The following is a 10462-nucleotide window of genomic DNA, read 5'->3' as shown; positions in this document are numbered from 1 at the left end:
CAAAGTTTGTGTACTAAGACCAGTAATATTTGGGGTCACAAGTTTTTGCCAGGAATATTTTGTGGGTCAGAAGATAAAAAAGTTTGGGAACCACTGCTCTAGCAAATATACCTGACTTCTGTTCTGATCATTCCTTAAAACATAGGAATACAGAATAGGACATATTATAGTGTTGAATCAGCTATTTATTTTGTGTATAGTTATCTTAGTATTACAAAATAATGCATTATGATTAATTTTTTTTCAATTGTTGTACATCTTCTAGATATATTATCTGGTAAGTTTTATTTTATTTTTATTGAAATTTCTTTTTATTTTTGTGTGGACCCCAGTTAGAGTGGTCTTCACTTGAGTGAGGACTAATGGGGATCCTTTTTAATAAACAAATAATAAATACGAACAGATTGCTAAGAGTGGATGCACATATATATGTAAGTAGTAAACAAATGTGACCCATCACATCAAACTGAGGATTAAGTCAAGTTTAGGTTAAAATGATCTAAACACTTTTTCATATTCCTGTTTTTTTTTTAAATACATCATGAAACCTGATCATCCTGACATCATAAGCTGTTCCAGAGATATGCCCWGATTGGTCTTATACATCAGGATAACTTGTTGATATTTGGTCTGAATCCTATTAGTTATTCTAATCTGGAATTGTTGATGTCATGATTGTGAGCAAACCTCAAATAGTATTTGGATATTGAGATTTCTCGCCTGGAACTCGCAGGGAAATTGTAAAAATAATTAAAAAAAACTAAGGCAATTTGGTTCAAAATCATGTTTTTTGTTGCTGCAGCTCAAAAAAGTTATTCAAATTTTTAGTTAGTTAGTTAGTTATTTAGTTAGTTGGTATTATATTATATTATATTATATTATATTATATTATATTATATTATATTATATTATTTTATTTTTCCACTTACTGGAATCCAAACAGCACGTTTCAAAAACAACTGATATTGGTGGATCTTGTCAAATCAATATATTTTAGTTACAAAAATATCAAAACAAACCAGAGACATTCTGAGAAGAAATGACAGAAAATACAGTTTAACTGTGTCACATTTGAACTTCTTCAAGTTAAATAAGTTTGAAGGACTTTCAATAATAAAGCCAGGTAAACCAGATTTGGACCAGGACCTGGCAGAGCCAGTGGGAACCCAAAAAAACAACAACAAACAGACAAGTTGTGCCTGAAGGATGTGGAAATCTGTGGGATCATTTGAATGCAACTTGTGAAATGATTAACCGACTGCGTCCTTTGCGCAGGTTAYTGCACAAAAACACGCGAAGTTTGCAGGTGCAAGGTTTAGAACTTAAAAAAACAAATACTTGTTCAAAGCAGAAACGTGGCACAGAACAGCAGCAGCAACAACATGAGATCAGTTTGGTTTCCACGTGCTCCAAACTTACACTCGATGAAGAAACTCAGCCCGCAAACACTCCTCGATGCCGAATGTGAAAAGGAGACAAATAAAAGCTGCCGGTGGAGCGTGGCTGAGGGATCCTGAAGAATCCCACCGAAACGAGCTGCTACCGGCCGGGGCCCAGAAGGTCCAGCTGAACTGCAGCTGTAGCCCCTCCCCCAGCCCTGCTGTGGGAATTCAGATTCTTTTTTGAGATCCGACTCATTTGGCTCGATTCACCAAAAAGAACAACTTAATTCATGCAGTTTTTCCCCAACATCCTGCTACACCTTTTACTTTGGAAAACAAAACAAACGAAAAAATAACAAAATTAACATTTGAAATGGAATGGGAAGATGTAAAAACCTATTTAATCCCACTCTTCTCCAAAGCTTGCTAATATTAATACTTTTTTCTGTTTCCTTATTCTAAATCATAATATCAACAATATATTGAAACAATATTCATTTCACCTACTAAAACATATAACACAAAAAATATATGCAAATATACATTTATACATACACATTCACTCACACGCATATGTTTACACACACACACACACACACACGTTTCATTGATATATTACTTTGCTATACATTTGTTCCCCTTTTCAAAACATGCATTTGTCAAAATGAGATAAATATGGGATAAATCTTGTGCCAGCAGGAACTGAATTGCATTGGTTTGAAAATGAATTTCACTAAATTGAAGCAGACTTTAATAATTTGAAACTGAATTTAAAGTTTTGAATTTGAATTAATCTGCTTTGAAACTGTATTGTGGTTTATTAAAAAATCAGTTTGACTACTTTCACTTTCAGCTCCAAAATTCAAATTTTTGTGTCACATCCTGGTCCTTGAGAAAGCCAGCCAGAGTAATCAAACAGGTCGACAGATTTACGTTTCACTTTTGGTGAAGTTTTCCTTCTGTAATGTAACAGAGTTGGTGCAATCCACCGTAAAAGTGACAAAAACAGACGATTATTTTATTGCAGTGATTAATTTTACTTATGGAAAATGTTACATTTACATCCCGTCGTGGATCAGTCAGCAGCAAGCTTCACCGAAGTGAAATGTAAATCTGTGGATCTGTGTTTGATTACTCTGGCTGGCTTTCTCAAGGACCAGGATGTGTGACACAAAAATCTAAATTTTGGAACTGAAATTGATCTAAAGACATTTTCAGAGTCCTGTGTGAAACTTGACTCACCCTGATATCAAGAGTGGTTGTTAAACCTTTATAAGAGATATTTGTGAATGCATTTACTTGTGCACTTGGGGTCTCTAGTGCAGAAAAGTTGAATTATTTAAAATTTTGTTTAGGACCTTTCTCGTGCTTGTCACTCAGCTCACATAGTACATGATTTTTAGAGCTCTCCTTAAAGACGCTGGGCCAGCATGGACTTTTGTTTTGTACTGATGGTATGAATCAACCAATCAGGGTCCATCCATCGTAAGGATGGCGTTGCTCCAGTCTGTTGGGGTGAAGTAAAAGCTGAGACGTAAAGTTCTGTATTTACTGTCCCTCAACTTGTATCTCAAACAGAAACTAGTTCTTTATTTTCGCACAACAAATGAGCCGGCACATTGAGCCAGCTCGGTCACATATTACTTGTCTGCTTTATTGAAATTACCAGATCAGATGAGATCAGTCTGCTGCAGACAGGCCTGTGTAACTATACATACACCGGCACTTTCTTATTGCATCGGAAAATTGCAATCAAATCACATAAAATAACTTCCAGTTACAAGCTGATTTTAAATTTCATGAAAAAATGTATCACTTTCAGCTGCTCAAAATAATCATAAATGAATAAAAATGTCAGTATTTTGGGTGCTTTTTTTCATGGCGTGACATTTTATTTGTTTTGCCTGCAAAATGCTGCTAAATAAACCTGTAAAACTTCTGTTTATTTAGTTATTCACAWAGAGGTATCGTACTTCAGCTGTGTTTTTTTTCTTTTCTGAGAGATTCATTAAATGTTGATGTGGGTATTTTTCAGAGCAGCAGCTGCTGGTGAAAATCCCTGAAAGCTCGTAAATCAAACCGAGTAGAAGTGGACCGTCGTTATACTCTGTAGTTTGTGTGATGTGCAAAGCTAAACAGGAGAAATGCAAGCATGCATGAGTAACTGCACATGATGAAAYCTTGTTCTCTGCTGCTCTGACCTCATGAGTCCACACACACCTCCTGACCAGCAGCCAATAAGGCTCTGGGTTCAGGTTCCCTCCTGTGAGAGGAGGTYCTGTCTGGTTCGTACAGCTTTGGACAAGACAGGAGCTGCTGTCTGTAACTTTATCCTGAGTTTGGGAGCTCGTCCTGCTCCGTTTATATCTAAGACAGTCGACTTCAGTAACCTTTAATCTTTGCAGAAACTGTTTTTAAAGCACAGCAYGGCTTCTACTCAGACGTTTGTGTGCGAGCTTGTGACCCACGCTTGAGCAAACACCACTGAAAGCTTGAAAGGGGAAAAACCTGTTTTCAGCTCATTCGTTCAGTGACAGGAGTTGCTGGAGATAAATGAAGCCGATGTGCATGCAGCTTTGATTTGATTAGGGTGTGTTTCAACACTTTAAGTCTCCAGCTGTGAAACACAGTGTGTGTGTTTTYTATCAATTTCTGATTTAAAAAAAAGCAGCACAAAAAGTCATTGTAACTTGATGGAATGTWATTTATTCATGATTCACCAGAAAAGTTTCATCATTGAAGACTCAATAAATTAAAGCACATGCAAAAAGGACAAGAAATATAAACATCACATGTTCAAAATAAGCATGGTACTCGAGTCCATTTTGATTGTTCAAACTAAAACCTGTTAAAGGGATCAGGTCTACATCAACTGTGGATCCCAGAGACGCAACAAAAACATGAAAATAAATGTTTTTACATAGTTTTGATATCATTACGCAGCATTTTAACAAGAATAAATACTGACAACTTTGGCAATCTTTGGTTCATCTTAATATAATAAAAGTTAAACCACATTTTGAAAACAAAATGTAGTTTTTATTTAATTACATGGGATAAATCTCATAGGTTATATTTAATTGAAATATTTGAACATTTTGAAATCTTAATGTTAAACAGCACAATATTTGATGAAAATTAATTTTGAACTTGTGATTTGGTTCCATATTAAATCCTACATTTAAAAACAAAAATAACAGTTTTGGTTTAAATACAGCTGTATCTCTCAGCATCCTTAGTTGAAAACATAAAAAACTAAATCAGACAGATAAACCCAACATGGAAATGAAAATGTAAAACAGAATATCAGATTTTAGTTCAGACTTTTCCAGGAGCTGTGAACAAAGCAGCTACAGGAATCTGTTTACTTAATAAAGCTAAAAAAGAAACAAATATTTAACCATTGTATTGAAAAATGTGCAAGTTTATGCATTTTAAATGCTAAAACATTTGTAAAATAGTTTTATTTTTTTTACAAACAGCCTCAATAAATAACTGTCCCTTAAATTGTTCTGCTACCAAAATAAATCCCACATCTTGTACAAAACACCTAGAAAAACACTGAAAAATTCTAAGATCAGTTCATCAGGCTCTGTCCGTCCCTTTGACCCAACGACCTTTTTGACCCCGCGGGCCTCAGCGRTCCTCCAGCTAAAGCTCGTCCCTGTACGCTGCCGACAGCATCTCGGGCACGGAGCCTTTCAGGGTCTTGTGGGAGCCCCTCCAGTCGGTCCTTACCGAGTCGTCGTCCCACAGAGTGGACGTCTCCGTGTCGCTCACCCACTGAGCGTCGCCGGCGTAGTGACACGGCTGCACCAGCAGGGGGCGCGCGCTGAAGGCTTGGAGGTTTCTGTTGGGGAAATGGGACTTGTAGTCCTCGCTGGAAGACAGAGAAAGAGAGCAAAAGACACGAATTACAACTCTGAGCTCACCACTGTGCTGCTGATATTTATTAGAATGTTAATAAGCATCAGTGACACGTTGGGATTTATCTAAAATGTTGTTTTTTTTGACAACAGCTGGTTGGTTTTTAAAGACGGTTCAGAGACTCTGAGCAGGTCAGTAAAGCGTATCAAATCAGAACCACAGAGAGAACCGAGAACAGAGCACGTGGGTCGGCTCTGAGCCACTTTTCCACACACGATGGAGAAAACTGCCAAACGATCTGTTTTGCAGATCCTTCCTTTATTTGGATTTACAGACGATGAGAAATATTTTCTGATTCGATCTGAAGTGAAGTCTGGATTCAAAATGATTTCGTGGTCTTCCTCAGACGTGTGATGAAAAAAAAAGATTGTATAAAGTCGTCAAAACTCGTGCACATCACAGGCTTTTATAGTTTACATAAACATCTGGCACTGATTGAAGGGAGAAAACAGACACAGTCATGTTACAGCTCTGTGCTGTGCTATGGGTCTGACTGACTGCAAAAACGCTCACAAATGTCCAAATTTAACCTTTGCCTGTTTTGATACAAAAAAAAGCAGAGGTGTCAAGTAAGAAAGTACAAATACTTTGTTACTTTATACTTAAGTAGAACTTTGGGATATCTATACTTTACTGGTGTAATAATTTTTCAGCCAAATTTTTAAATCTACTCAACTTTTTCATGCAGTTATCTGTGCTTTCAACTCCTTAACTTTTAAAAATGTAAGGAATATTGCATTTCTATTTCTTTCTTAATTGTTCTCATTCAAAAAAAATCTCTGGTTCAACTCAGAACAGAAACGAAACTAAAAACTGCTCCCACAGATGTTTACACCAAAATATCGCTGATTTGCTCATTTCGCTGTCAATCAAAAAGGGATTCAGCCTCAGACAGATGATCCAATCATCATGTAGAAGCTGAGCGTCCGGGCCAGCTGAAGCCAGCCCCCTGCCTCATAGAGCCCCCGAGACGCTCAGTGTCCGACGGGCGGGACAAGCCCAGCATTTATCCAATGACTCGTCTCGTTTCGCTGCATCTTTGCTTCACTGTTGAACTCATTGGAAGCTCAGCGTCCACTGTTTAAAGCACTGTGAAGCTGCGGGAATGAGGCAGAGGAAAGCTGCGTCGTTACCAGTGATAAGAAGCTGATTCTGAACAAAAGTTGAGCGCGTTGTAGCGCATATTTAGTCAATGACATGTACACACAGCAGTATATATTTGATCTTTTTTTTTTATTTTAGGGGAAGCTGAGCTTCCTTTTTCAGTCTTAGAGCAATCACCTCTGGATGATATCCTTATTGCCAAAAGTATTGGCTCACCTGCCTTGACTCACATATAAGCTTAAGTGACATCATTTCTAATCCATAGAGTTCAATATGATGTTGGTCCATCCTTTGCAGCTAGAACAGCTTCAGCTCTGCTGGGAAGACTGTCCACAAGGTTTAAGAGTGTTTATGGGGATTTCTGACCATTCTTCCAGAAGCATATTTGTGAGGTCCCTGTTGGACAGAAGGCCTGGCTCTCAGTCTCCACTCTAGGTGTTCTATCAGGTTGAGGTCAGGACTCTGTGCAGGCCAGTCAATTTCATCCACACCAGACTCTGCCATCCACGTCTTTATGGGCCTTGCTTTGTGCACTGGTGCACAGTCATTTGTATAGGTGTGCAAATACTTTTGGCAATACAGTAAACATCGCTATGTGGCTGAAACCAGGAGACTAATGCATCCAAAATTTTTCAACATTAACATTTTATTATGATTTATAATGAGTCTTTAGAGAAATGTTTTTGGGGAGGTGGGGTTGTGAACTATAGACCCATATGGCCTAAGCTTTTGTCCTTAATGTTTTTTTTCTTACATTATTTTCTTTTTTTACTTTAAGTAGTTTTAAAACCAGCACTTTTACATTTTTACTTGAGTAAAAAGCTTGGGTTGATACTTCTACATCCAAAAGATTATTTTAAACCCCAGTGTCTCTAAAAAAGTCCTATTATTGCTTCATGATTTTACTTCATCAGAACTCTAAATACTGTCAAACTGGTCCAACAGTGAGACACTAAAAAGAAGCCTGTTCACCATAAAAACGAAAATATTTCAGAACCACAAAGTTATTTTTGTGAAATATACAACTTTGCTCAAAAATCCAAACATCTTAAAGGAGGCTTATTTTTGTTAAAACCACAGTTTTTTTCTCTTGAATCTACAGAGTCCACTCTGACTAAACTAAATATAGAAGTGCTCGAGTTTAGGAAACTGTAATAAAGAAAGATTTCAGCAGTTAACAGATCTGTTTATAGGGCTTAAACACAAAAAGATTATACTTCTGCAAACAAATGCAAWTTAAATAGAAACCAGATGTGTGATAATACCACAGTACTCATGGAGAAAGGAGTTAAATGAGTGCTAAAGTACATACTTGGGATGTTTGTCGTACATGATGGGGAAGAATTCATCGACGGGCAGCATCTTGGACAGCGGCTCGGCGTTCAGCAGTTTCTGGGCTCCTTGCTGGGAGATGGCGTAGGACAGAGTCCAGTACGAGTAGTCGGCCTTCACCAGGTTCCGAACGTTCTCCACAGGCTCCTCGTTCCCAGGGTTCACCTGCTTCCTGCCAAAGTATCTGAGGCAACACAGCCAGGATCAGAACCGCAGGCGTGTTTCCAAACATCTGCTCGTATTTGTAGCCCGAACCTTGTTTTCAGCATGTGTTTTACATCTGTAGGGCCAGTTRTGAAAGTTTGATCTAACTTTGTTGGAATGATCTAAATTCAAATCATGTGTTTTCTTTTTGTGTGTGTGTTTTTCTTTAGGAGACACAAATAAAAATCCGACAAGATAGAAGTCACACAGAAAAGACTTTACAGCCTGAAAACTTCTTTAAAAGAATAATCTGTTAGTGATATTTGCTGCATTCATCTCACATAAATTTATATATTTCATTAACTCAACTCTCCTGTCCCGGCCTTCTACAGCCGCCCGATCAGAACCAAACCCACGAGAATGAGAATCAGCTCACATCAGGTCCCAGTCCAGCTCCTCCAGCTCCACCTCCTCCATCAACCTGAGCGCTCGTCGCTTGAAGTCGGCCTGGAAGCGGACATCGTCCTCAAAGATCAGAGCTTTGTCCATCTCCATGTCCACGATCTGAGACAGGAAAACACAGGATACAAACAAACTGACCGACTCATGACAGAAACTGGTCATTCTTTGGTGACGGACCACTTAGCAAACCTTTAGTCTTATTTTCGTCAGCATTAGGGTTGAGTGATATTGGCAAGGAAAATAATCACGATCAGTTGTGGCGTTTAGCTGATAACGATTTCCTTAAATTTGGTAGATCGAAGATCGGCTGATAATTTGATAAGATTGGCTTCTCATCAATCTCCACAAAGGTCTGAAAATCAGCCACTGTCCACCTTTGCTCCAATGTCCAGTTAAAACAAGTTTGTATTGTTTCAAGAGTATTGTTCAGTGTTTTTAATAAAATAAGACTGGAACAAATAAAGGTGTATTGTGGCCTTATAAAACCCAGCACGTCCTAGTCACATGATTGATTTAAATCATTCTATTGGGAAAGATAAGCCCTCTTTAAGAACCTGTTTCAACTTGTGTCAAAAGTGTAAACTTCAAGCTAAACATCAGTTTTTTTATATTGTGTTGATAGGCCACATAAAACCGGAGTTATAATTAAATACTGTATGTTTTGGCACTTCTTTCTTTTTTTATAAATGTTGGTCATTTTTAAAGCACATCAACGGCCAGATTCACGGAAAAAACCCCACAAACGCTGCTTCAGTCTATCCTCTTGTCTCACCCCCACCCCCGCCGAACCATTATAAAATCCCAGGTCTCCCGTGGTGGGCACAGTTCCCCTAAAGCACTAAAGCACTGATAGGAGAACTAATTTCCTGATAAATGCTTTAGAGCTTTTGCTAATTTTAAAATTTGTTTGTGGATTAGCACTTGCTAAATTTATAGACTAAATTTCACTAACCGAGGTCTATAAATGTTATTGATCAGCATTAATGTTAACAACTGAGGGTGAAAACTGTCACACAGTTTGTTCATATGTGTGTAATTTATCCACCAGGTGACAATATATGAACCCAAATACAGCTGTGGAATATCAGTGATAAGTCTTAATAGAGCAACATGTCAATATGTGACTCATGTTGTCTGTTGAAGAATGTTCAGGGGTTGACTGGGTTATTTTAGTGCTTTAGAATTAGCTTTTGCTAAAATTTTAAGGACATTAGTGCTTTAGAATTAGGGGACTTAAATATTTGAGTTAGTGTTTTAGGGCTAGTGTAACAAATTTTTACATTATCATATAATCACTGCCGGTCTCCTTTCTGAATAAGGCCTGAAATTATTTAACAAGCAGCAAAAAATCTACAGGAAGAAGAAAATAAAACGGCACAAAAGTTGAATGAAGTTTGGTGTGGATGGAGAGACGATGAGAGCGGGAATGAGGTATGAGATTTGAGAGATTTATGATACTCAGCATGTTTGGATTTTACAGTTAGGGTGTAGTTTAGTACGTTTAGTGTTAAACCAAGACGCAGTCAGAACCTTTGCAAAGAGAGGATGGAAGCTCAAAGACAGAGGACTTTGACGGAGAAAAAGACATTATTTGGTTTAAAAAAGGAAAGAGAAGAGGAGCACCGAGCCGATCGCATTAATCGTATTAAGTGTTAACCGGTGAAACAATTAATCACACACTAAAGGAYGTTGCCCATCCCTAGGCAGAATAACATTGTAGGAAATTTTGTGACTGATTGAATATGAGACACAGTCATATCTTATACTATGCTTCTACTTAATATGTGTGTTAGTGCCGTCCCGACTAGTCGACGTCACCGGTTACGTCGGCTGCATAAATACGTCGACACACAACATACCGTCAACACGTTGTTTTACGTGAATACGTCGAAAGAGGAGAAGGCAAAGAAAATGGCGACATCCGGTCCGAGCAGTACACGTGAAGAAGACCCCGATGACAGAGTTCAGCCAAGGAAATGTCCAAAGACGTCGAAGTGTGGAAGTATTTTAAGCCGAAAGAAAAGGGCTTGGTTGGTTGTTCACTCTGCAAAATGGAGTTAGCCTACCATAGTAGCACTACCGCAATGAACGAACACCTGAAGCGCAAACAT

General features: G+C 38.1%; 2 protein-coding genes across 2 annotated transcripts in view; both read right to left on the bottom strand.

The window, feature by feature from the left end:
* Positions 1-1585, bottom strand: part of sardh (sarcosine dehydrogenase) — a 43134-nt gene extending 41549 nt beyond the window's left edge. Inside the window, exon 1 of the mRNA XM_014003871.1 lies at positions 1420-1585. The gene's annotated coding sequence lies outside the window, so the exon portion shown is untranslated. The remainder of the gene's footprint in view (positions 1-1419) is intronic.
* A 2483-nt stretch (positions 1586-4068) lies between these two features.
* cercam (cerebral endothelial cell adhesion molecule) overlaps positions 4069-10462 on the bottom strand; it is a gene marked incomplete in the record, with an annotated part of 13518 nt that continues 7124 nt past the window's right edge. Inside the window, 3 exon segments of the mRNA XM_014003870.1 lie at positions 4069-5262; positions 7726-7929; positions 8326-8453. Coding sequence (XP_013859324.1) covers positions 5034-5262; positions 7726-7929; positions 8326-8453 — 561 coding nt within the window.

This window comes from Austrofundulus limnaeus, unplaced genomic scaffold, assembly GCF_001266775.1.
Source record: "Austrofundulus limnaeus strain Quisiro unplaced genomic scaffold, Austrofundulus_limnaeus-1.0 Scaffold20, whole genome shotgun sequence".
NCBI classification, from domain to species: Eukaryota; Metazoa; Chordata; class Actinopteri; order Cyprinodontiformes; family Rivulidae; genus Austrofundulus; species Austrofundulus limnaeus.
Note: the sequence above shows the minus strand (reverse complement) of the source record. Positions and strands in the feature narration are given on the sequence as shown.